This window comes from Marmota marmota, unplaced genomic scaffold, assembly GCF_001458135.2.
Source record: "Marmota marmota marmota unplaced genomic scaffold, marMar, whole genome shotgun sequence".
NCBI lineage: Eukaryota > Metazoa > Chordata > Mammalia > Rodentia > Sciuridae > Marmota > Marmota marmota.
The window spans coordinates 14,032,023-14,058,372 of NW_026000185.1; the positions used below are offsets into that span (position 1 = coordinate 14,032,023).

Sequence of the window (26,350 nt, forward strand, 5' to 3'; positions counted from 1 at the left end):
TCTGCTCGGGAACAGATTTCAGGGGGCAAAAAGCAGAGGTAGAAAGTCCAGACAGAAGGCCACAAAATACTCTCATGGAGTGGAAGTGGTGTTTTGGAACAGGGCAGAGAATGAGACAGATTCTGGATAGCCTGAGATACAAGTGATGGGTTTGCCAGACCCAGGTGTTAGTCAGGGAAGACTCTAAGGTTTCAAGTAGGAAGAATTGGAATGCTAGAGTAAGAGATGGGTAAGAGATGGGTAGGAGAGGAGATGGGGCGGAATGATTTGCAGGAAGAGATAATATCAGGCACTCAGCTCTGTACAAGTGTGTATAAAATGCCTATTAAACACCCAAGTGGAGAAACCAAGCAGATTAAGATGCAAGAGACAGATCTACTCTGGAGATGCACAGGTGAGGGTCGCTGGCAAGGTGGTTACGACCTTGGATGAGATCATGTGCAGAGTGAGTGGACCCGAAGGCTCTAGGGCCAGGCTGTCCATAAACTTGGCTAGGAGGAATGATGTTACATCACGTAAGATTCCAGGACCGTGCACAGTTAATGATTAGCTGTGCTCTCCACCAAGTCTGGAGAAATTAAGTTCAGGGGCTCTCTGCATGATTACTGTGCTCTTCTTAAAGGCTTTGGGGACACTCACGCTGCTCATTCAGGAAGAGAGTGGACCAAGGGATCCCCAGAGTGACTTCCAGAAAGAACTCAGCAGGTGAGCACTGCTGTCAGGAATGGAAGATGGGGTGCTGCCTCTTGGTGTCACCAACCTTTAGGAGTTATTGTTAACAAGGAGAGTGACACTTCATGGAGAAAGAGCGTCTGCCAGGTCTTAGTGAGGAAGCAGAAGGGGAAGAGGAAGGGGTGATAGTAGCATAGCTAATGGGAGGGACTGTGGAGCTGGGAGGAGGGTGGTCAGGTAAGAGCTGGGTGGCCATCAAGAAAGGTGGCCTGTCTGAGAAGGTGAGGACCGAAGGAGGCGCAAGAGCCAGTCATGGAAAGAGAGAGGCACCCGCAGGTACAGAAGCAGTATATATATTCCTGCTGAGGATCCAGGTATTAGGGAACCTTAGCCTGTTATTCCTTTAGAAAATAGGAGAGATTGCACATGTCCCAGAGATTTTGAGTATTCTGGAAGCTGCTGCCTCAACAAACATGTCTTGGAGTTGAGCCAGTTGACTGTCCTGCCGGCTGGATTTCTGGAATCAAGGGTTGTTAGACTTAAATTCTGCAACATCATCAGGGCACACATGTTGGGACTCAAAGGCCAACCAGTTGTGAAACTACTTTCCCTGGGGCCAATGTATATGGGAACAATAATCACGACAGCTAGACCTTGGGAAGTGATTGTCTTAGGTCCTGGGTAGCAGGTCCATAGTAGTTAAGATATCAGTCAAGTATTGGTCAAGTTTCAGTTTCAAGAAATAGATGCTCCTTGTATTAGTCAGCAGGGGATACACTAACCAACATCCAAATCATCCAGGTAGCTTTTAACCATTCATGTTTTCCCTCTGTGGGTCTGAGGGTTGTCTGTTGCTAGCCCTAACATTCTGGGCCCCAGGATAAAGGGAAAATACCCATCTTGGATATGCAATTCTCATAGAGAGAATAGACATGCAAGAGTAAGACCAACCCACTCTCATTCCACTGACCAGAGCATACTGCGTGGGAAGGCCAAGGTCCATGGCAGGGGTATACATGCTATTCTTTCAGATTACACTGGGAAATCACATGGAAGTGAATGAGGAGAGAGAGAGAGAGAGAGAGAGAGAAGGAGAGAGGGGGAGAGAGAGACAGACAGACATAGATATAGATATAGATATAGATATAGATATAGATATAGATATAGTCTCACTACAGGAATCAAATTGCCAGGAACAATAATACAATCTACTACTCCCTGTATTTTAAGCACAAAGGGACTCATTATTGAAATTGGATGTCACAGAATGGTCAGAAATATTGAACAGGTGCCTTCAGAGAATGAGGCATATTAGAAGGACGCTGAAACAGATTCTGAGAGCCAATCCCACTCATGACTACCACAAGTCAACTCCTGGAGAGAGCCCGGTGAGGTTGAGATGATGATTCATAGAGCAATCTTCTAAGGAAAGGCTCAGCCCCGCCTCTCCTTTCCTTCACAGATCCAAACATGCACTGGCTGCAAAAACTTCAGAGACTTTATACCCTATGGAGTCCTGAGATGTCCAGGTACACTCTCCACGTTACCGTCAGGCAACTGTCGTCCATACCGTGGGGCCACCAAGATGTGCCAGAGAAGTTTAACTTTGCTAGCAACGTGATCGATCACTGGGCTGGTATGGAAAAGGTAAGAGGGAGAGAAGAGGCACGGGGTGGGGATGGTTTGGCTGGCTTCATTAATTCTTCCATTCACTCGATAAATGTTTACTGAATGCTTACATATCAGTCCCCGTAAGAAGCTATGAACAGGATGCTCATCGCCCGTAGTGGGAAAATGAGACAGGTATGGGATTGGCAGACAGAAAGGCACCGGGAGCCTGGCACAGAATGGTGCCATCCGGTAACCCCTGGAAGATGGAGCAGGCTCTGTTCTGACCCCCAAGAGCAAACCAGTGGGCTGGCGTCACAGAAGAAATGGGTTTGGGTTTGAGAAGAGCAAATCTGAGCCAGTCTTCTCGCAAGTTGGGTCACACGTCTGTCATCAGGGACGTGCAAGTAGGATGTCCACCAAGCAGAGATTTCGAAAGGGCTCCCTCCTGAGACAGCAAAGAGAGAGAGAGAGTGGTGTACATTTTCTGAGTTCTCCTGAGCTTCTAGAATTCCAACCCAGTTGGTGCTGATACACCTTCATCTGAAGCCTTGTGCACATGACTGGGGATGGAGGAGTCCACCCAAGGTAGGATAAGCAAAGGCGTAGATTTGCCAGAATAGGCTTTAAACAAGGGCGCTCTCAAAGGTGGCCACAATGGTGACTTTGCCCTGAAGTTCCAACACTGTGACACAACACCTGGCCCCCAGGCCGATGATAGAACCTAGGTTCAGGTGCTCTGGAAAAAAAAAAAAAAAGTTAGGTCCACGTTTTAAAATGAAAATTTTTAAAATAAAATTTCTATCTTTGGATTTCCTTTAAAAGTCATATCTCCTTGGAATACAGAGGAAAGGCCTGACCAGATCAACTCACAATTCTGAATCCATAAAAGAAATGTTTTAATAAAAATCTGTGCATAAAGATCAAAAGAACCTTTCTATCAATAACACCATAAGAAAATGAACTAATCCAAACCAGGGGGAAAATGTTCGATTCAAGTGATAGAAAAAAAAAAAGAGTTAATATCCCCAATATAAAAGAGTTCCCATAAAACAAGAAAAAAAGAGGCTTCACTCAAAATAAGAGGACAAAGAATATAAGCAGACAGTTCACTGAAAAATGAACTCAAATGACTACTCAACATACAGAAAAGAATACTCAACTATCGTTGAGACGATGGCAAAATTTCTTCACTGAAATCATATTTTATTCCTGTCACATTAGTTGATTACCACAGTTTGACAACACAGGAGAGAACACATTCTTAGCACAAAGTCATATCACTCTCGTGGGATTTTGAAATATTTGTGTTTCCTCTTTTGCTTCCTGTTGGTCTTCAGTTATGACCCGGGAACCCCCTGAGATGACACAAGATTCAGGGGATCTGTGGAGTGAAAAACTATTTCAAAAATAAACCTTGGAGAAAATAGAATATCTGTGCATCGCTGGTGGGAATGTAAAGTGGTGGCGCTACGATGGAAAATAATATGGTCATTCCTCAAAATCTGAAAAAAGTAGAATTACCATATAATGCAATCCCACTCCTGACCCCCCAAAATAAAACGCCATATAGTGCATCCATCGTACCAGTGGGTTTATACTCAAAAGAATCCAAAGGAGTATGTCAAAGAGATATTCATACAACCAGATTCATAGTCGCTTTGTTCAAAATAGCCAAAAGGTCAGGACAACTCAAATGTCCATTAACAGATGAATAGATACAAAAGTGTAGACTCTACATACAATGGAATATGATTCGACCCTCAAAAAGAAGGGAGTTCTGACACTTGCGTCTACAAAGAGGAGCCTTGAGGACCTCATTCTGAGTGAAATAAGCCAGTGTATGATTTGGAAGAGTCAGATTCATAGAGACAGAAAGTAGATGGGTGGTGACAGAGTCTAAGTGAGTAGGGATGAGGGGTAATTGTCTGAAGGGTCCAGAGTTTCAATTTTAGATAATGGAGAGTTTTCTCCAGATGGTGATGGTTGTGCAAGGTGAAAGGACTTAATGTCCCTGGACTATACAACTGGAAATAGCTAAAATGGGGAGAGGAGAAGGAGAGGAAGAGGCTGATCAGGGTAACTAAGTTGCAGTTAGATGGGGTAAGAAGTTCTGGTTTTCTACTGTCCAGTGGTGACCAGAGACAACTGGGTATTTTACGAGATTAAGAGAGGATTTCGGATGTTTTCACCACAGAGAAATGATAGGCATTCAAGGACACAGATAGGCTCACCCTGATTTAAAGGTGTACGCGTGTACTGAGCCATCACGGGTGCCCATAAGTAGGCACAATTTTTATGTTTTTATGTATCCGTTAAAAAACAAACATACATTGAAAAGTAAATGTAAAATTATGCCACTTCTTTCTCTCTTTCCTATTTCTTGTGTTTTATTTATTTATTTATTTATTTTCTTTTTTGAGGGGAAATACACTGACTTTTTTATTTCAAAAATCCTAATCATTGGGGCTGGGATTGTAGCTCAGTGGTAGAGCGCTTGTCTCGCGAGTCTGAGGCACTGGGTTCGATCCTCAGCACCACCTAAAAATAAATAAATGAATCATCCTAATCATGATGAGATATCATCATGCTGCTCAGAAGAGTTTGCAATTTAGAAATCACGAATGGTTTATATCTGGAACTTTCTATTTCATGTTTTTGGACTGTCGTGGACAGCAGGGTACTCATTCAGCAGATAGCGAAGCCTTGAACAAGGAGTGACTAGTGAATTAAGAAGCAGAATAGTGTCATTTTGAAGCGGTCTTGTGTTAATTGTACTGTCACACGCGGCCTATGACATTTCAGCCCCTGACAGACCAATGACACGGTGGTGATCCTATAAGATTATATGGTCTAGTGACGTCATGAGGTCGGGCTCTCTTAGCTTGTACCACAGTGTACACAGCCCTGAAGCTGCCAATGACACATTTCCCAGAACCCACCCTTGGCTTATTACTGTCACTTCTTAAAAATACATATTTTTTGAATTCTCAGTTTGGGTTTCTAGCATGGTAAATATTGACAGATCTAACTCTAAAAAATAAAAAAGTAACACTTGAAGGTTTTCAAGACCTTTTAAGAGCCTGTGGGGGTCCCGAGAGCTTGCCAGGCCTTGACGTAGCGAGCCCAAGACCTGGGGTCTGTCTCTGGGCTGGTCCCCGACCCTGAGTTAGCCGCAGGCTTCTGTCTTCAGGCTGGGAAGAGGCCTCCAGGCCCAGCCCTGTGGTGGGTGAGCGGTGATGGGGACGAGATCAAGTGGAACTTCAGAGAACTGAGTGAAGTCAGCCAGCAGGCCGCCAACGTCCTCTCGGGGGCCTGCCACTTGCAGCGTGGGGACCGTGTGGCCGTGGTGCTGCCCCGAGTGCCTGAGTGGTGGCTGGTGACCCTGGGCTGCTTCCGAGCAGGTTGGTATCGGGCCACGCGGGCGGGCAGCCGCCTCTTTCCCGGGGCAGAGACACACAGCTGCCTCTGCGCAGAGCAGCCCTCCGGGAAGTGTGCCTCCCGCTCTCCCCCTGGGTCCCCGTTCCTCAGCGGCTGGCCACCGTCCCCAGCCCTTCCTCCCAGCTCCGTCTGAACCATTTGGCTTCCCCAGGCCTCATCTTCATGCCTGGGACTGTCCAGATGAAGTCCAAAGACATACTCTACAGGCTGCAGGCGTCCAAGGCCAGGGCCATAGTGGCTGGGGACGAGGTGGCCCAAGAAGTGGACACAGTGGCATCCGACTGCCCTTCCCTGAGAATCAAGCTACTGGTGTCTGAGAAAAGCCGGGACGGGTGGCTGGACTTCAGGACCCTGATGCGGTGAGTCTCGGCACGTCTGGGCCTGGCTGCTCACCAAAAGTGGGAACCAAGCCAAACACTCGCAGGCAGGTGCTTTATTGGGGTGGGGGTGCTCAGGAAGCAGAGCGGGGGACTTGGGAGAGAAGAGCGGGCAGGCAGGTCATTTCAAGGGCTAAGTGGAGCTTTGTGTGGGGGACCTTCTGAGGAAAACACAGGAAACTTCCAGGATTTTCCAAGAAAGAACTGATAAGGTAACCTCCAAGGGTTCAGGGTTGTGGCAACCGCGGCTCAAACCCGCGTGAGGCCAGCAGTATGCGAGGCCAAGCCTAAGAGACGGCCGATGTACTGAGTCTCCAGCACCTTCTCACCTCTGCATCCCTAAGCAAGGCTTTCCAGGGGTCCTTCCAAAGGTCCATAGCAAGACTCATCAATGAATGTGTTTCCCTGTCACATGTCTGAAATCCCTCCACAAGGGACATTTTCCTTTCTAATGTCATGGTCTTTAAGGTAACTGTCAGAAATAAAGTGACATCAGCTTCAAAATCAGGGTGCTGGGGGAGATGTCTGAGAGATGTGTAGGGGATTTCAGTGAATAAAAGAGGACATCAAGAAAGCATTGGGGGGAAAAAATAAATAAAGAAAGAAAGCATTGGGGCCCGGATGTGGTGGCACATACTTATAATCCCAGTGGCTCGGGAGGCTGAGGTAGGAAGATCACAAGTTCAAAGCCAGCCTCAGCAAAAGCAAGGCACCGAGCAACTCAGTGAGACCCTGTCTCTAAATAAAATATGAAGTAGGGCTGGGGATGGGGCTCAGTGGTCCAGTGCCCCTGAGTTCAATCCCTGGTATCCCCGCCCCCCAAAAAAAGAAAGCATTGGGAACACCCACTGCCCCCCTACTGTGCACCACAATCAGATTAGTATTTATGAAGTTTCTACTAAGCACAATGAATACTGCCTTTGTGGTATAAGTCATTTTCTCAGGGACTCTATGAGACAAGTTGTACTGATCCCCTTTCACAGGTATGGAAAGTGAGACTTGAAGAGGTTAATTGACTAGTACAAACTGACACAGTTAACAAAGTGCCAAACCTGGTGGTTTTCACTTCCAATCTGACTAACTCAGAATCCCATGATCCTAACTACTCAATGGCCACCCCTTTCTGAAGTGGATCAAGTGGCTTACACTGGGAGCTGGTGGGCAAAATGAGTCACTGTGACATCTGGTGTCCAGGCTAGATGTAAGAAGGTGATATTCTGTGTCTCCATCAGAGAGGCACCCACCACTCATCGCTGTGTGGAGACCAGAAGCCAAGAAGCAGCTGCCATTTACTTCACTAGTGGAACCAGTGGCCCTCCCAAGATGGCGGAACACTCCCACTCCAGCCTGGGCATCAAGGCCCAGATGGATGCTGGGTAAGCCACGCCCCTCCCTTCCCAGAGAGCCCAGGGACCAGACGTACAGGCTTTCCTGAGGGTAGATCTGACCCTTCTTGGGAGTTTCTGAGGAAGACAACTGGGGAGGGGGTCTTAAGAAGCAAGGCTTCCCATACCGGGAATCCAGCGCTCTTCAGGGTGATGTTTCCATTACAGGTGATTCCAAATCTCAAAACCTCTTCCAGGTTTTGAACCATGTGGCTAGTAGGGTAAAGGTTGAGCAGTAAAGTTCATATGCATTTTTCCCAGAACAATCTCTATCTTGTTTTGTGGGGTGCTGCCAATTGACTTTGATGGTACCAGTATTCCAAGAGGACATTTTTTTGTTAACAGAAAAATTGCTTTGCAAATCCATTAAAATGGAAGGTGGAGTTGGATGAGTTAAATGAGCTGAGATCTCAGAGTTTCTGGATCACAGACCACATAATTCAGAAATGTATTCCATTCCTGCATCAGCCTGATCTGTGAAATCAGGAAACACTATGGCAAGGTCTTCATGCAATTATAAGAAGGAATCTTCTGACATCTTTGGGATCTGGCCTGTTATGTGAATTTTATTATGTTATTAGAGTGGAAAAATACTTTCAGGGGAAAAAAAACTGTAAAAACTTTATTGTCCTACTTACGAGCCCATTGTATCAGCAAATGTAATTAATTATACAAATTATTTAATAGCTGAGCTGTAGGGAAATGCTATTTTTAAACAATGGAGGATACATTATTTAAATATAGGTAATATATTCATTCACACCCCCCCTCCAACTTTGGTCCTAATAGGCCTGATTTCCTACGGAGCTGAAAATATTAATCTGCAAGAAAGGGCACCTACTGTGGTGACCATCAGCCTCAGGGAGGTGGTCCTGACGTCTTCCTGTCCAGTCTAAATGATTCTTGCTTTAAGACAGGGTTAATACCTCTCACTCTGAGCTGAAGAGATAAAGGCAACTAGTGTTACCTGTTCATGATGCTTGGAGAAATGAAAACCCACGTTCTGCTCAGTCAAACTTGAACTTGGCCAGGCCCTTGTGAGACTATTACTTAGATGACTCTTGTTAGCACGCTAATCCTGGGTGGTTACCACATGTGACGCTGTACTAAGTTCTGAGGATAAAAGGAGAACACATAAGACCCAAGTGTCTATTCAGTCATATCTGCTGGGGTCACATTTAGAACACTTGATCCCTCTTGACAGACTGTGCAGAAAAACAATTTTCCTGCCCTTTCCCTGCTTACACGTACGCACATTCCTATAAACATACGGGCAGACACGCACACACCTGTGCACACACACCCTGTGCCAGCGTGCTCTCTCCCGGATGGATGTGTGCTTTCTCTGTGCCCAGCACCTGGACAGGCATGCGAGCTTCGGACATCATATGGACCGTATCAGACCCGGGTTGGGTCCTGAACATTTTGACCTCAGTTCTGGAACCTTGGACATTGGGAGCTTGCATATTTATCCATCTTTTGCCCAAGTTTGACCCCCAGACCATTCTGAAGGTAAGAGAAGACCCACTTTGCATTGATTGGTCAGGATGAGCCCAGGGTTTGCATGCGCCCATTTAGGGAAGTGGATTTCCATTCATATCATTTTTGCTAGAGCCCAGCCCACGTGAGCGGGCTTGGTGAGCAAGGTAGAAATGGTCCCTGACCCAAGTGGCCCCAAGTGTCCAACTTGAAAATAATTTACCCACGTTCGACGTTGTCTTAGTCAACTTGGGCTGCTACGATAAAAATACCCCAGAGAGACTAAGACACCACTTTTTTCTCACGGTTCTGGAGGCTGGAAATCCGAGATCATTGTAACATTGGCTTCTGGGTGAGGGTCCTCTTTCTGGCTTGCAAATGAGTGCCTTCTTGAGAGAGAGAATCTCTTCCTTTTCTTACAAGGGCACTAATGCATCTTTGGGGCACCCCCCTCATTACCTGATATAATTACCTCCAACCTTCAAATACCATCACATGAAAGGTTGGGGCTCCATCATATGCATATGGAACATTCCATTCATCTCAGACGCCCAGGTAACCACCATTAAATCCAGACACGAAACATCTCCATCCGTACAGAAGGTGCACACACCCTTTCCTGACCATATCCTCACCCGAGATGTTCCTTATTCTTTTGACTTCTACCACCACAAAGTAATTTGGCCCCTTCTTGTACTTTATATAAGTGGACTCATACAACACATAATCTTTTGTGTTTTTTTTTTTCACTCAACCTGTTCTCTGTGAGATTTGTGCACACTGTTGCATGTGTCAGAAGTTTGTTCTAAACTTCTGTATAGTATTCCATTCTGTGAATCAATCCCAAGTTTCTTCTCCGTCTTTTATTGATGGACATTTGAATTAGGTCTACTTTGGGGGTATTATCTAAGAGGAATCCTGAAGAACAAATTGGATTTTTTTCCCTATAGAACATGATTGGGAGATCATTAAGTAAAATCCACAAACTATAACTATTTGTTAACATGTAGCCATAAGCAGTAAAAGTGGCCTCATTTTGCTTGCAATGCTCTAACGAATTTGAACTGTGCTTATGCTGTGGGAGCTGGATCATTGCCTTCTTGGGCCTGCAGATCTCTGTAGCAGTTCATGGGTAACCCAGACATTCATCTGGCTGCCTCCAGAAACAAACTAAGGGACAAAGGACACCTTCAGAAGTCAAAAAGTCAGGGGTGGTCTGGATTACCTCTGGAGATTCTCTTGGAATGAGACCATCATTCTGTCTTAAACAGATTATTTTTCCACTACTTTCCCAAAACAGATTATTTTATTCTGAACTGGCTCTTGCTAAATTCTGCAAACAAAACACAAAGTAAAGCAAAACTCAACAACAGATGTATCTTTATAAAATCCACTTGGTGGAATTGAGCAAATTCACAAAGGAGAGGAGAGAAGATGTTTAGCAAATAAGTAGGTCAATGCAAGTTGAGCTTCCTGCGCGGCAGGAACGTAGGGTGATTTTTGTAGCTTAGGCTAGTTCATCGAGAGCCGCTGAATGAACTGATCACGTGATGCTCTCGCGTTAGTATTTTTTTTTTTTTCCCTAGACATTTTGCTTAAACTGCTCTTCAATTCTGGACAATTCTTCTCCTGGACTGAACCTGATATTACATAACAGTTGAAGAGTACATGGGGCAAATACTTGATCTACCACTTGATGGCTGTGACCTTGGAAAAGTTACTTAACCCTGAGTCATAGTTTTCTCCTCCATAAGATGGGGATGACCATACAGAGTTCCTGAGGTTCGTGGGAGAATTAAACAAGATAGCACAGGGCAATACTAGGTCTTTTTTGCAACATTTTTTTTGAAATGTCTACAGATGCTTTTAACTTTTCCAAGCACTTAGAAAAAAAAACTCAATTATCCTCCAAAAAGATTTTCAGGAAAATAGGTTGGAAATAATTTATTTAAAAGCTGATTCCAGCTGGGCACAGTGGTGCACACCTGTAATCCCAGTGGCTCTGGAGGCTCAGGCAGAAGGATTGCAAGTTCAAAGCCAGCCTCAGCCAAAGCGAGGCACTAAGCAACTCAGGGAGACCCTGTCTCTAAATAAAATACAAAATAGGGCTGGGGATGTGGCTCAGGGGTCGAGTGCCCCTGGGTTCAATCCCTGGTACCCCTCCCCCTAAAAAAAAGCTGGTTCCAGAAGGTTAAGAGACTTAACTAAGGTCACACACTGAGCTGCTGTCTTTCCACGATGCCTGGGGATTTAGACACTACCAAGTGGTGTGTTGGTTCGGGCAAGTCTTAAATGGCCAGGAACAGGCAGCCAGTGTTCCAAACGGGTCCCAGACCGTTTTGCTACGATGGCAGTTTTTCAGTTTCTGTGTGTCTTGATGCTGGAGAATTGTGAGGCTCATTCAGTCTGAAACCGACCAACAAGCTGAGGTTTCCAGCTAGACCGCTGTGACTCCAAGCCCCAGGGCAGTGACCTCTGTGCATGTTGGAAAGTTTGGCATGTGGCCTGCTGAGTGCCCAGCTGTCTGTCTCCCCTCAGGTGCTGTCCAGCTACCCCATCAACAACCTGGTGGCTGCCCCCCTCGTTTACCGGATGTTGCTCCAACAGGATCTTTCCAGGTGATGGGACTTTGGGGAGCTTGGTAGGAGCCTGTAGGTACATGTACACGCAAAGGTCTGTCCACCTGACCCTCTAAACACGGGTGGTCCCATGGAACCAGCCCCAGAGCATCAAAGCACCCAGACCCCAGCTCTGGGTGGCCCAGGGGGACGTTGGCTCCCACTGGGCTGAGGGACCTTTACCTCTCTCTCTTCTTCAGACACAAGTTCCCACACCTACAGAACTGCTTTACTGGAGGGGAGACCCTGCTTCCGGACACTCTGGAGAACTGGAGGGCCCAGACAGGGCTGGACATCTGGGAATTCTACGGCCAGACAGAAACGGTACCCGCTCTCAGGGGAATCATGGGCTGGTGCACCTGGTGGGCTTTGAAGGCTCTTTGATAATAAACATATTATCCACCCTTTAGCATTCACTTATCTGAAAAAAAAAAACATTTATTGAGCATCTGCTATGGGAACAAAACAGGCAAACGCCTGCTCTCATAGAGATTGCATTCTAGTGCGGGAGAGAGAGAATAAATGAATAGATGCCGCGGTAGCTGGCCCGAGAGAGCTATGGAACAGCGCGGTGAAGCAGGTGACATAGAAAATAAAGCAGATGAACTAGACAGAAGGGCTAGGGTCCGAGTCCATTTTTCTGTTACTATAACAGAAGCCTTGAGACTGGGTAATTTATTAAATAAAAAAAAAGTGATTCATGCTGGCTTATGGTTCTGGAGGCTGGGAAGTTCAAGATTGGGTGGCTGCATCCGACCATCTTCTAGAAAGGGCCTCGGGCTCCTTCAACTCAACCTGTCAGGCACTGTAGCCAGCTGCTTCCATCTAAGTGAGGGGCGGGGAGAGGCCACCAGCAAGGCCCAACCTCACCTGCTGGGAGATCTTCTTGGAATTCTTTCTCCTCCTGCAGGGGGCCGTGGCAGAGCTGGGATGTGGGAAGAGTTTAGCAAGCTCTTGTGAGGAACAGCCTGGTCAGAGCTTCCAGCCACCCTGGGAGGGCCCTATAGGGAAAGCTTTGGGCACATGGGCACCTCCATTGTAAGGGCCCCCTCTCAGGATTCAAGCAGAACCGGTCCTATCATAGGAAGTCATCCAACAAGCATCTTTTAGGCCTGCTCAGACCGCAGGTTGGTAACTTCATAAGTTGCCGAGGGCCTGGCTAAGTCGCTGAGGCTGGCTTTGAACTCGCAATCCTCCTGCCTCAGCCTCCCGAGCCGCTGGGATGACAGGCGTGCGCCCCCATGCCTGGCCCGTCGGATATTTTTATGATGTGGTTGTCAGTTTCTCTTGCCTGGGAGGTCATCACCGGGGAGGCTGCTTTCTGAGCAGGATTGAGGTTCCAAGAAAGGGGAGAGAGAGTTGGGGGAAGGGAAGGGCGGGCGCCAGGAACAGGTGGCGGAATCGCTCTCTCTCTCTCTCTCTCTGGCCTCTTTCTTTTTCTGTGCTCCTGGGGGCTGCTCCTGAGTCTGTGCCCTTCACAGGGAGTCACCTGCAGAGTTTCCAAGACCATGAAAATCAAGCCGGGTCGCCTGGGGACGGCCTTACCCCATTACGACGTGCAGGTCTGCTGGGGCCCCTGAGGAGGGAGACACAGAAAGCATAAACCTGTTAAGTCCTCTATTTATTAGATTTTTCATTGAGTCAAAAATAATTGAGAATAAAAGATATTAAAATAATATGGAGCCGGAGGCGAAGAGGGGAGGAGGGAGGGAGGAAGACAGGGAGGGAGAAGAAGGGAAGGTAGATTTATATTCCTACCATTCAGAGAGAACAGCTTGGTGCAGCTGTCAAAGTGGCTAGATAAGTACATGTGTTCTAAAAATAGAAATAAGGGTAATTTTTATTGGTTTGGTTTTGGGTTTTTTTGTTTTGCTTTTGGTGCCAGGGATGGAACCCAGGCATTTAACCACTAAGCCCCGTCCCCAGCCCTTTTTTTAAATATCTTATTTAGAGACAGGGTCTTGCTAAGTTGCTTAGGGCCTCACTAAAGTTGCTGAGGCTGGCTTTGAACTTGCCATCCTCCTGCCTCAGCCTCCCGAGCCGCTGAGTTACAGGCGCGAGCCACCGCGCCCGACTGTGTGTAACCATCTCTCTAGGTGAATGGATGCCAATGTACATCATGAATTTTAATAACTAGGTAATAGATATGTCATCGGTCAGCCCAAAGGGTGATACCCAGATTTTGACTAGTAAAATCGAGACCTTACTGAGTGGGGTGGTAGCTAAAGTTTTGCCCCTTTCCCTTCTTTATTTCTTGGGGCTGAACTGCAAGAGCTAGAATCTGTGTTTGTGGACCCGTGACCATGTGCACCGCCGTGTGCCTCTAAAGTGCAACTATTAATACTCTGTTCAGAATCATGTGTCATTACCCGTCGCCCCACTCCCCATGAGAACCGCTGACTGAGCTGCTTTCTTAGTGTCCGGTTTCATTTGGATAAAGACCCTGACATGGGCTGTCCGTCTGTGTTACACAGAAAACCTCGAGGCCTAGCGCTCTGAGAGTCAACTACTAACAAGGCAGCGGGGGGGAATTTGAGACTCTCTTTGTCCATTTCCAAGGTGACCTCACACACCATGGGAGATTTCTATGTCCCAGGGCCTCTGCAGACTCCTCCAGAGCAGGTCTCTGTCTGACCCACTCACGCGGCCACACGGGTCACCTCCTTCCAATCGGCTTCCTCCTCCAGGTCATCGATGAGGAGGGCCACGTGCTGCCTCCCGGTCAAGAGGGAGACATGGCCATCAGGGTGAGGCCCACCAAGCCCATAGGCATCTTCCTTGGCTATGTGGTAAGGACCGGTCCCCGTCCTCCTCTCTCCAGTGGGAATGCGGGGCACCAAGTGACACAAGGGGACCTCAAGTTATGAACCTCTCAAGAGGCATCGGCAAGATGTCCAGTGTCCAAGGATGGGTGCTCTGCCAAGGGGAAGGGCTGCCCCTACTCCCCGAACAACCTCAGCCCGCCTCTGGGATCTGGGTCACAGGCCTGCCCTACACCCTACACCCGCACCTTCCGGAGGTCTGAAGCTCGGAGACTTCCCCGTGGCGGGGGGCATCCCGAGCCTCAGGCCCCCGGAAGGTGCAGGTAGAGAGGGTCGTTGAGTCCAGGCGGCTCACCGGCAGGTGAGGACGGTGACGCCAGAGATTACCAGAGTCCCTGACGCCCAGGGCTACTGGGAAGCAGGCAGGGAAGACCCTCGACCCACGCATCCTGGCCCCCAGGCTGGTTGATTAACAAGTGTCCCCTTTTATTGAGCTGGTACTACAAGGTTAGCGTGTCCTAAAGCACCTCACCTACATTAGTCATTCAATCCTCCTGGTCACCCTACGGACGCTCTGGATCCAGCTTGCTGAATTCAGAACCCTGCTTCCCCATTCACTGAGTGATCTTGGCAAGGCCCTGGGCTCTCCTGACTCGGTTTCCTCGTGACATGAGGAAGGAAGCTAAGCTAGTAGTTCAGAAATCTGGCTTCTGGTCTCAGCTCTATCACCTAGAATGGCTGTTGAGCCTCAGACAATCCTCTTGACCTCTCTGATTTTTCAGTGCCCTCACATTCCCCAGTGAGGGAGCTAGGCTAAGGCTCCTCTGTGACACTGTCTAACCCAGTAACTGAACACCCAATTTGAAGCCCACACGCCCCCCCGCAGCTGAACAAGACAGGAAGGTGCACGGAGGGGAGGAAGCCCGAGCCTCAGCTGCCTGGAGGGGCCCCGCACCTTGGAGGGAACCAGGAAAAGGACAGAATCGACCAGAAACTCGAGGACAGTATCAGGGAGTGAGCAGAGTTGAGGCTGTCCAGAAGGGAGGCTGAAATCAATGGGGAGAAATCCCCTAGCGTACAGATGGAAGAGTGCATCAATATTACCCATCAGACCAGACCCAGGGGAATAAGTGAGAGACCCTAGCTGGACGAACTGCAATAAAGGAGGAAAATTCAGTTGGATCAGGGATCCAGGGTGGGTGGGTTCAAGGCAGGTCCACCCTGTGTGGTTGTTCAGGTTGCCAAGTGCTCAACCGGCACATCTGCTCATGGTAGCCCTGGGACAGGGACTTAGACTTGGCAGGTACAACGACTTGCTCTTTGTGGTCACCAGGACAATCCCCAGAAGACCGCAGCCAATATTCGCGGGGACTTTTGGCTTCTGGGGGACCGAGGAATCAAGGATGAAGATGGGTATTTCCAGTTCGTGGGGCGGGCAGACGATATCATTAATTCCAGCGGGTGAGCTTGGCTTCTGGGCTGGGAAGGGCATTCTGGACCTTTATCCTGGCGGGTTCTGTACTTTGTGGATGACCTAGAGGCTGAGTCCAGTGTTCACCGAAGGACTGGTCCTTCCGCAGGTACCGGATTGGGCCCTCGGAGGTGGAGAACGCCCTGCTGGAGCACCCTGCCGTGGCTGAGTCGGCTGTAATCAGCAGTCCAGACCCCGACAGAGGAGAGGTGATGGGGTGTGCACAGCCTAGGCCCGCACCTTGGCTGTGTGACCTTGGGCAAGCTACTTAGCCTCTCTGTTCTTCAGCTAGCTCCTCTGTAAGATGAGGGGCTGCTATGAGGACTGTGTATGTTGATATTTGTAAAGTGTTAGGACAAGGTCAAGCACCTAGTCAGCTCCACCTATATGCAGACTCTTATTATGGGAAGACAAGGAATTTCCTCCTGCTGTTTGGCATTTGAATCAGAACCTGATTCCTGACCAAGAGAACAGAGGAGGATTTGGAGCCAGTGATAGGATCCTTCAGCCAGGTGGTTCCCGGTGGGACTCTGAGAATAAAGAAAGACCCTACCAAATATGGGGAGGTGCCATTGAGGGGCCACCCAGGTGGTGGCTGCGGGGCCTGGCAGGATCCCAGGAGACGACTGGTCCCCTACGCGCCCTTCTCTCGTCTCCCTGGCCGTAGGTGGTGAAGGCATTCGTGGTCCTGGCTCCCGAGTTCCTGTCCCATGACCGGGACCAGCTCACCAAGGAGCTGCAGCAGCACGTGAAGTCGGTGACAGCCCCGTACAAGTACCCGAGGAAGGTGAGCCTTCCCACTCCCGGGGAAGGAGGCCGAGAACGAGGCCTCTCGGTCCAAAATCCCTCCTTGGCTGTGACCAGGAAAGCCACCCAAGACAACCCAACAGCCATCCACTGAGGACTAGAAACCAGACTCAGTCTTTGACCAACTCCAAATGGGAAGAAAAATGCCAAATGTTCTCATGCAAACGAGTGCCAGCCAACCCCGGCCTGTCCCCCTCTGTCCCTGCCCGGGGGTCTTGCTGGGACATCCGGGGCTCTACAACTCTCAGTCGCAGGTGGCAGAAAGTTAAGTTTTTGTTCCTGGCTCACACGAGAGGACGGTCCAGGAGAGGGTGTTCCATCCCGGCTGATCCCCGGCGTCTGGACAACGCGGTCAGGAGTGTCTCTCCCGCACCTCGACCCTCCTTCTCTATTAGCCTCATTTCTTGACTGGTTCTCCGTTTGTGGCTCCAAGAAGCTCCAAACACACACCCATTCTTAGCAGCTTAGCAAATCCCAGGGGGAAGAGATCATGGATGTCCCCACAGGCCCCAGCAAAGGCCCAGGGCTGACACTTGTAGGAGAACTTGGGGCTGCGCGCCCAGGGTTAAACCGACCCCTGGAACCAGGCGATGGATCCTCTGATCGGCCAGCTCTGGGCCACGTGGTCCCCTGAGGGTAAGATGTCCTGTACCCATCTCCTCCAGCTGATCTCTGGGGAGGGAACTGGGGTATCGATGTCAACATGGCAAGAGAAGCCGGTTCACAGGTTTGGGTACAAGGTAAGGGCTGGTTCCAGGGAAAGGAAACAAAGATGTTTTGAATCTGGAGCAGAAGGTGACAGAGACCCGGGTGAGCCCCTTGGATGGGCGGGTGACCCGATGGCCACCTCCTCAGCACACGCTCCTTGACATGGGGATTTCCTGAGAAGCAGACCCCGGGGCGGAGACCGGCACACCAGAGGCTTCTTAGGGGGTGTTGGGGGTCAACTCCAGGGAGGGGGACAGGCAGGGAGCAGGACTGGGGGGGGAAGCTGCTCTGGGATCCAGTCTCGGGAGGACCTCGGCCAGCCCCACCGGAGGGTCTGAGGTTAGGACGAGCTTCCAGAATGATCCGGAGCCAGGCCCCACCACTTTACAGACCCCTGTAGATCAGGGGTGGGTGCGGGCTGCCCCCTGAGCCTGGGCAGGACAGCTGTCCTTAGCTGGGACCATCCCCCAAGGGGGCTGCAGCGGTGGTGAGTCCTTCTTCCTGAAGGGGGACCTCGCTGCCCATCTGCGTCCCCCCTGCGGGCTCTCAGCCTCAGCTCAGAGCGAGGCAGCCTCTCAGAACAGGCCTTGGGTCCAAATTCCAACTCCCTCTACTTACCCCGTGACCTCTCTGTTCACTGACATTTAAAATGGGGCTAATGATTATCCGCCACAGGTTGTCGGGGTGAGTTAACATCTATAGGACATTAAGCACTTGGAAGAATGACTGGTGCCTAAGAAGCATTTCCTGAGTCCGGTTATTTTTTTTTTGTTTGCAGGGGGCAGGGGGCAGGGGTATTTTACCACTGAGCTACATCCCCCCAGCCCTTTTGTTGTTGTTATTGTTCTGTTTTGTTTATTTTTTGAGACAGGGTCTTGCTAAGTTTGCTTAGGGCCTGGCTATGTTGCTGAGGCTGGCCTCAAACTTGCTATCCTCCTGTCTCAGCCTCCCAAGTCACTGGGATTCCAGGCACGGGCCACCACCACACCCAGTACTTTTAAAGGAGACTAGAAACCAAAACACACCAAACGTAGTTATGAATTCTGAACTGTAATAGAATGTTCTGGAAGATCTAGTAGAAGGGCCCTATCCCATAGTTTACAGCATATTACTTAAGTGTCCCCCCCCCTAGATGAAGTCCTTCCCTCCGTCTTTCCTCTAGAATTCCCAGGGCAGCAGGTCCTTTTGACCAACCGTGCCAAAGACAGTGCTACCTCGCATCAACCCACATGTCCACTCTGACTTACTTCCCATCTCTGTCTACCCCCGAGGGGGACCAAGGGTCCATAGTTTAGGTCACATTGTCTTTGTTGAAGCTCCTCAACTTTGCCTCTGAATACTAAAGTGACCACAGACAGGACAGTACTGCCCCCTCTTCTGCAGGGGATAGGCTCTAAGAAACCAGACAGCACCAACCCGACAGGTAGACTACGGGTTTTTTTTTTCCCTATACATACCTACTTATGATAAAGAAAAACTTAAAATTCGGGCACAATAAGAAATTTAACCACAACAATAATAAATCAATTATAACAATTTACTGATACAAAAACTATTTAAATGTATGAATGGTTGATTTCCAGAATTTTCCACTTGATCTTTTCGGATCACGGTTGACCACAGGTGACCGAATCCATGGAAATCAAAATCGTGGATAAGGAGGGACTACCGTATCTGGAGGAGCAGGTGTGGCTGTGTTTTATTTAGGGACAGGACAAGGACTGGATTTTGCCCCCAAGCTGTTGTTTCTGACCCCTGACCCCAGGGTCTGAACAAACTCCTTTCTCATCAGTCAGTGTTATCTATGGAAGAAATCTCACTTCCACTGCCAAGATACTCTTTCTCTGTCGGGATGCCTGTGGTGGTTATTTTTATTGAGCTTTGAAACGTCTGACTCCCAGACCAGGGCCGTGGTCAGCTGAGCCCTAAAACTGGAAGTCTCCATGGTTTATCTTCATCTGTATCTTAGTATTCAGGGTTATTAGACATGGAGGGTTCTCACCTTCCAACGCTGCCTTTAACAGGTGAAGATAGTGAAATTGGAGAAAAGCAGATCAATAGGAAATGATCTGAGAAATTGAATGAAAAACCAGGTGTTGGCCGAGTGCGGTGGTGCACGCCTTTAATCCCAGCAGCTCAGGAGGCTGAGGCAGGAGGATTTCGAGTTCAAACCCAGCCTCAGCAATTTAGCGAGGCCCTGAGCAACTCAGCGAGACCCTGTTTCTAATAAAATATTTTGGAAATGGCTGGGGATGTGGCTTGGTGGTTAAGCACCCCTGGGCTCAATCCCTGGTACTAAAAACAAAACAACAACAACAGGTGTTCTGACTTGAGCCATCTGCTCTTCCTCGTCCAGATTGATAACAGCTGACATTTCTGAGCGCTGGCCTCTGTGCCAAACCCAGTTCCTTCTCTTGCTTCTCCTCTGAGTGACAGTTGGTTGGAGACCAGAGTTCTAGACTTTTCTGCCCTGTTCTAGCCACCCTCTCCTTGCCCCGAGGCACTTTCTGAAACTTCCTGTTGCACACAGAGATTTTTCTGGAAATTTCCCAGGTTCTGTCCTCACGCCTCCCGGAGCCTCCAGCCTCAGGATTCCCCGTCACAGAAACTCCTCTGAAAAATCCAGCCCCTCTGTGTCCTGACCCACCCGGGTCTCTTTTTTCCCCACAGCTGGAGTTTGTCCTGGACCTACCCAAGACCATCTCAGGGAAAATCGAACGAGCAAAGCTTCGAGCCAGAGAGTGGAAGACATCTGAGCAAGCCCAGGCCCAGTGAGACCCCCCCCCACCCTGGGGTCACTCACTGGGGTGTTACAACAACCCCATTTTTTCAGTACCAGTTTCTGTGTAGCTTTCCATTTCGATAACAAAATACCTGAGAAAAATCAACTTATAAAGATAAAATGTTTATTTTGGCTGATCGTTTTGAAGGTCCCCTCCCCTTTCCCTTCCCTCGGGGTCTTCAGTCTCCCTATGAGGATTTTCGTTTTTGTTTTTTTCCTTGATTATTAGTATTGCCTTGTTAGATGCTGAAAGGAGAAAGAGAAAAGGGATGAGAGGGGAAATAAGAGGGTAACAGGAAAAGGAAATTAAAATGTCGTGGAAAGATTCACCAGCAAGGGAAAGCAGTTGGAAAATAAGTCCATAAAAATAAATACTGGCACTTTCCATGAGCCACCCTGGTCACAGCTGTGGTGACCGTGAAGGTGCCGGTCCCCAAGCCCCATGATTTTGACATCATCTGGTCTTCCTAGAATCAAATAATAAAATCATTTTTAAATCAAGACCCTGAGGATGGTTTGGGGGGAAGACAAAGAATGAGAGGGATGTCTCCAGCCCCTCGTGGGGTAGGGAACCCTTGGAGGTAGACAGCAGGTGGCGCTGTTGAAGAACGGACCCCCCCAGGCTCAGTGGCTGGGCCCCTTGGGTCCAGGAGGGGACAATCTGGAGACGGAGGGTGAGCCTTCCTGGCAGGCTGGGGTAAGGGGAAGTGGGCTCTGACTTCTCTTGGGAACTCTTAGCAATGACAGCAACGACGGTGGTATTCAGCACTTACCCAGCACTTGCTGCGAGTTAGACACCAAGCGATTGTCGTTCCCGTTGTACAGCGTGGGGAATGGGACTTGGAGAGGTTGAGAGAAACTCCCCGGGCCGTGAGTGACAGGGCCAGATTCTAACCCAGCCTGTCCTGTGTAACACCTGTGCTTTTCAATGGCCCTGCCTATCCATCGATGGAGTCCATCACCTTGAAGCTCAGCCTCCTACAAAGTCCCAGGGATAAACCACGTGAATTCTGGTTCTTTGTCACAGTGTAAGGGGCCTGGCCTCCAGTGTCCTCATTTCCATCTGAGACTTCATCAGCAGAGCCTTTACTGTGCCTATTTCTATCAGCACCCTTGCCACCTGAGCCCCTTCCACAATCACCCATTAAGCTCCACTTACAGAATTCTAAACTTTCTTTGGCCTGTTCCTCCAAACCTTTATGAACTCTTTTGAACCAACTCCAAAGGCCCCTCCACATCATTAGGTATATAGTTACAACAACCCCATTTTTCAGTACCAGTTTCTGTATTAGCTTTCCATTACTATAACAAGATACCTGAGAAAAATCAACTTATAAAGACAAAAATGTTTATTTTGGCTGATAGTTTTGGAGATTCCAGTCCCCCATCAGTTGGCCGTGTTTGGGGGCTGGGGCGAAGCAGCACACCACGGTAAGAGTGCGTGGCAGAGAATAAACTGCTCACTTCATGATCCAGGAAGCAAAAAGCATGTGAGAAAGGAGCCTTGGAACCACAATATCCTTCAAGAGCACATCCCAACAACCTCAGTACCTCCATTAGGCTCTTCGTCTTAAAGGGTCCACCACCCCTCATGGGACCTTTAGTGGACCCTTGGTGGACAGTGAGCACCCACACTTGAGCGTCCCACCCTCAGACTCAATGCTATCCTTACTACATAAGAGGGAAGCTCACACATTAGTGCCTGGAAGAGGGACGTCGCCTCATTACAGTCTTATAACGGCATCAGCTAAACTTTAAGAAGGTCAGAAGAGGTGGTCATTGAATCCGTCACACAACAAAGAGTCTGGACTTCCTCGAAAGAGCAGCACCATTAAAGTGGGTCGAGGAACACAACGAACTCAGTCCACTGTGCGATTTAAAACATTGACCCTGGTCGCTGAACTGTGAAAGGATTCAGGGTGGAACTGAGAGGTGTTTAGAATCTCTTCTTGGAACTTGGAAATCTCATGACCAAGGGAAAGCGGGCCCTGGAGGATGACGCCCAGGTTGTGGGGTTAGGTAAACGGATCCACGGTTCTAACACTTTCTGAGAAGGGAGAATCTGGAGGAGAAGATCAGAGATGAGAAAGTGATGTGACTCCATTTTTGAAAATAAATAACAGCAGCTTCCACCTCAAGGCCTGTCCAAGGAAGGGGGGGATGACCTTTGTCCTTGGAAAAACCCACAGAGCCTTTCTAGGTACATATCCACCCTGCTGAGTTGTTTGTCTGCAAATAACAGGACAGATCTGTGGTGACAGGTGTCCCTGACTCAGTCAGGCTAGGTGAAGACCCCTAGCAACCCCCCCCCCCCCCGCAACCACCAATCAGCATGAGACAGGGAAATACCTGGGATGCCAGATGACCCCCCAGTAGTTTATGGTGGTTGATAACATGTTGGGAAACCATGTAGTTCAGCACGTACACCCCTCGTGGCCTAAACCGATCAGTTCAAAGGCATCCCCCTCTTGTACTAGCCAATCACCCCTACCCAACTTGTTCCCGCCAGTGAATGTGCTCATCAATGTTAAGAGTTGTTGTGTGACTTTCCCGCAGTATGGAATGATCTGCTGTGTGATGTTGTGACGCATAGAGTATCCCCCCAAAACCTATAAAATCTCACTGAACAAAGGACCGGGACTCACTCCCTGGGACCGCTGTGTTGGGAACAGTTGTGAGTCCAGGCTCGAGCTTGCAATAAAGACTCTTGTGTGATTGCATCGTATTCGGCTCCTGGAGGTCTCCTGGGGTCCCACGAATCCGGCATTACAGAGACACTGAGTTTCTCTGTGGCTTGGCCCATGTAGCTTGTCCATGTAAAACCAAGATTCATGTGTATTTAGTAATCAGTGGGATATTTATGAACTCAGAGTTCAAGGTCTCCAGTGTAGTTTGGGGTATCATCATCCACACAGAGAATGACCAAGATGGACCAGGAATGCAGACAGAGCAGAAAGGTGGTCAAAACCAGCTACCCCTCCTCTGAGTGAGGAGGGGTCCTTGGAGAATAGTAATATTTAAAGGATAGAAAGAGGACGGAGATCCTGTGAATGATGTGGAGAAAGAAGGTGCAGAAGAAAGCAGGTGTCGGGTCAGAAAGATGGCTGAGAGCAGTACAAGCACAGATCAGCATGGCCAAGGACATCCATAAGTAAGAATTCAATTTGGTGACAAAACATTTCAGGGGACATCTCCCAGTGTCCATCCCCCCCCCCCAACCAGAAAGTGCCATTAGATACTTTAGGATAAAAACCTGATAGTTGCCGGGCGCAGTGGCACATGCCTGTAATCCCGGCGGCTCAGAAGGCTGAGGCAGGAGGATCGCAAGTTCAAAGCCAGCCTCAGCCATGGTGAGGCGCTGGGCAATTCAGTGAGACCCTGTCTCTAAATAGAATACAAAATAGGGCTGGGGATGGGGCTCAATGGTTGAGTGCCCCTGAGTTCAATCCCCAGTACTAAAAAAAAAAAAAAAAAAAAATAGTTGCTGACTTATCAGTGAAAGAGGGAAAGAGAGAGGAGCATCTAAGGTGGTGTGTTCTTTTAATAAACATAAATGGGAAAAAAAGCCAAAGAAAAGATAAAAACTAAAGGAAGCAACTTGTGGAGGAGGGAGGAGCTCGGGCAACGTGGCAAACACTCATCTCTCCCACCAGCAGCCAGTGCCCCAACCTCTGCTCACCACCCTGTTTCTGGCTAAAAGATCCCCAACTTTGATCAGAACAGGAGTGAGCCCCACTGCGAGGGCATGGGGTATGGTTGGTCCCAGCCAGTCCTCCTCCAGCTCTCAGAGTGAGAAGAATTTTATTTATTCATTTTTATTTTTTAACAATCCTAATTGGCTTCATTTTTAATTTTAAAATCAGGTAACACTTCATTCCATAAAACAGAATCAGTTTTCCTATGATCCAAGCACTCATCAAAAATAATTCGATGAGTCAGCATCAGATTATTTGTTTTGCTTACACAAAATAAGGACAAGGGAACTTCACTATTTCACCAGTCGAGAATGGCTGCTCTCCCCCCAACCCAGATTTCTCTGGGAGGACCAGATGTGTCAGCTTGGTTTGATTGACTCCATGTTGGTTTTCTCCCCTGGAATATTGTCTCTGTTGAAAAACTGGCTTCACAAAGAAGGTGGCAGCAAGAAAATTTCAGAATCCAAAGCTTAAAAATAAGTCTTGGGGAGTGTGGGGTTATTTTCTGTCTCTGAGGGGGATCATCCGGTGTCTGAGGCTTGGGACAGAGGCAAAGTCCCCAGCCGCCCATCCAGGAGATGTCACTCTCAGTAACGTCTGGTGTCCTGACCTTTGCTCGCCCAGGATGACGGTGGGTAAGGAGCAGCAGGTCACAGGGGCCCCCTGACCCTCTGGGAGACAGAGCTCTCCCTGGGCAGACCCTGGGGGCTGAGGGTCAGTGGGCCAGAGGAGAATCAACGACTGTCCCCGCCTGTGGTCCCTGAGGTCCTGGGGCAGGGATGCAGGAGGCAGCCAGTGTCACGAGACGTCCCCGTCCCCAGCCAGGCCGGGCGCCTGGCTAAGCGAGGAGAAAGATGGTGTCCCTCCTCAGGGCCTGGCCCCTGCGCCTGGTCTCACTTCCTCCCTGGCACCGCCTGGAAGGGGAGGAAGTGACACCCAGGGGAAGGCCGGAAAGTGAGGCCACTGTCACATTCAAGTTCAGGGTGTGACAGCTCAGTCTGCCCCCAACAGGCCCCATACTCGGCTCCCCTTCATGGGCCACGTCCCTTCTGAGAGTCACGCCCTCCCTTTACAGGCACAAGGACCCAGAAGTTCCAGGGACACGCCCATGTTTAGGCCCCCCAGATCCGGAAGTGCCTCAGACATCCATGTTTAGGCCCCAGGATCCGATCCGGAAGTTCCAAATGTGCACGTCCATGTTTACGCTCCAGGATCCAGAAGTTCCTCAGGCGCACGTCCATGTTTAGGCTCTAGGATCCGGAAGTTCCTCAGGTGTCCATGTTTAGGCCCCGGATCTGGAAGTTCCTCAGTCCTCCATGTTTAGGCCGTAGCATCCGGAAGTTCCTCAGGCGCACGTCTATGTTTAGGCCCCCGGATCTGGAAGTTCCTTAGCTGCACGTCCATGTTTAGACTCTAGGATCCGGAAGTTCCTCAGGCCGAGAAGAATTTTAATTTGCTCCTTCTACGTCTTCCACCTTTTCGTCATAAAGTGAACTTGTCATTCAGCAACGATTCCCTCTCTGCTCCCCCAAGGGGAGGTAACAGCTTCCTGCTGAGGTTGAGCTTGGGACTGCAGCTGGTTTTGACCACTGGGTGATGAGACAGAGGTTTTGCACACACTTCTCTGACTGGACTTGATGGGAGGTGTGTCCGCCATCTTGGTGAGAAGAGCAGGCCCTTGGAGAGCCATGGTAAACCCAGAGCCCCAGACACCCTGCAGACCTGTGAGAGAAAGATAAATAGGAGTCGGTGTAAGCCCCTGAGACTTGAGAGGGTTTGCTGTGAAAATGGTCATGGTGATAAGTGACGGGTAGAAGCTGAACCTTCTCTTTTAACCAAGAGAACAAGACACATCCAAAGGGGATTTGATGACGCTAACCAAGAGGACTTTCGTGGTGTCCCCTTTTCATTCCATACGTTTGTAGGCACGTAAAACTTTTTTTAAAGTTAGAGATACAGAGTTTCATTTAGATTAGTACAGTTTTTTTTTCTTTTGTTAAAAAAATAGAGGAAGCAATGTTAAAAAAAAAAAACTGAGTCAATAAGACAAGAGGTCATTGGGTATGGTGATAGCAAAATAAATAAAGGTGAGGAGGCCTGAATGCTTGAAGTTGGAGCCATGTCAGAACGGGAACAGATGGAGTTCACGGAGGAGAAGGGAGGAATGAAACCCACAGGAAGAGTCAAGGGCAGGGCAAGTGGTGTCATCTTACCAAAAAGGAAGTAGCTGGGGACCCGTGGGAAAAGGAGCTAACTGGTAGAGAGGAAGGTGATGGGTCAGTTTGAGTTCTAGTTCTGAAATACGCTGCCCACTGGGAGCCTCGGTTTCCTTGTCTGGAAAATGGAAGCATCCAACATCCCCACAGGGATGCAGTAGAGATTCATGCAGATCACGCCCACTGATGCGCCCAGTCCTGCTCAGGTGAACAGCTGGGCAGGACTTGAGAGGGGCCAGTGGGAGGGACAGGGGTGGGGGTCAATGGAGCTAGTTCATTAATCCAGGGGCAGTCAAGTTGTGGAGACTGAATAGAAATAACTGCTAGCT

At 49.0% G+C, this 26,350-nt stretch overlaps 1 protein-coding gene across 3 annotated transcripts; it reads left to right on the forward strand.

Annotated features, from left to right (window-relative positions):
- Nucleotides 1-547: 547 nt before the first annotated feature.
- On the forward strand, nucleotides 548-20,237 carry LOC107146843 (acyl-coenzyme A synthetase ACSM2B, mitochondrial-like). 3 transcript variants are annotated; one of them, XR_007342670.1, is made up of 15 exons: nucleotides 549-705; nucleotides 2,135-2,319; nucleotides 5,474-5,684; nucleotides 5,873-6,080; nucleotides 7,331-7,474; nucleotides 8,839-8,995; nucleotides 11,501-11,580; nucleotides 11,781-11,904; nucleotides 13,062-13,142; nucleotides 14,268-14,369; nucleotides 15,676-15,803; nucleotides 15,923-16,022; nucleotides 16,481-16,600; nucleotides 16,869-17,360; nucleotides 19,999-20,237. XR_007342670.1 is itself a non-coding variant. In XM_015491122.2 (14 exons), exons 2-14 carry the CDS (start codon nucleotides 2,143-2,145, stop codon nucleotides 20,101-20,103), a joined length of 1,737 nt encoding a protein of 578 aa, XP_015346608.1. In that variant the 5' UTR covers nucleotides 549-705; nucleotides 2,135-2,142; the 3' UTR covers nucleotides 20,104-20,237. The 3 variants fall into 3 exon arrangements, 2 of the variants coding, with proteins under 2 accessions (XP_015346609.1, XP_015346608.1); XM_015491122.2 differs by lacking the exon at nucleotides 16,869-17,360; XM_015491123.2 differs by lacking the exons at nucleotides 13,062-13,142; nucleotides 16,869-17,360 and having other exon boundaries at nucleotides 548-705.
- The last annotated feature ends 6,113 nt before the right edge of the window (nucleotides 20,238-26,350 follow it).

What these genes read in the sequence shown, in the direction of transcription:
- LOC107146843 (XM_015491122.2), top strand. Translation starts at nt 2,143, where the DNA reads ATGCACTGGCTGCAAAAACTTCAGAGACTTTATACCCTATGGAGTCCT. An exon ending in CCTGGGCTGCTTCCGAGCAG is followed by an intron (nt 5,685 to 5,872) that starts GTTGGTATCGGG and finishes TGGCTTCCCCAG; the next exon opens with GCCTCATCTTCATGCCTGGG. An exon ending in TACCCCATTACGACGTGCAG is followed by an intron (nt 13,143 to 14,267) that starts GTCTGCTGGGGC and finishes TTCCTCCTCCAG; the next exon opens with GTCATCGATGAGGAGGGCCA.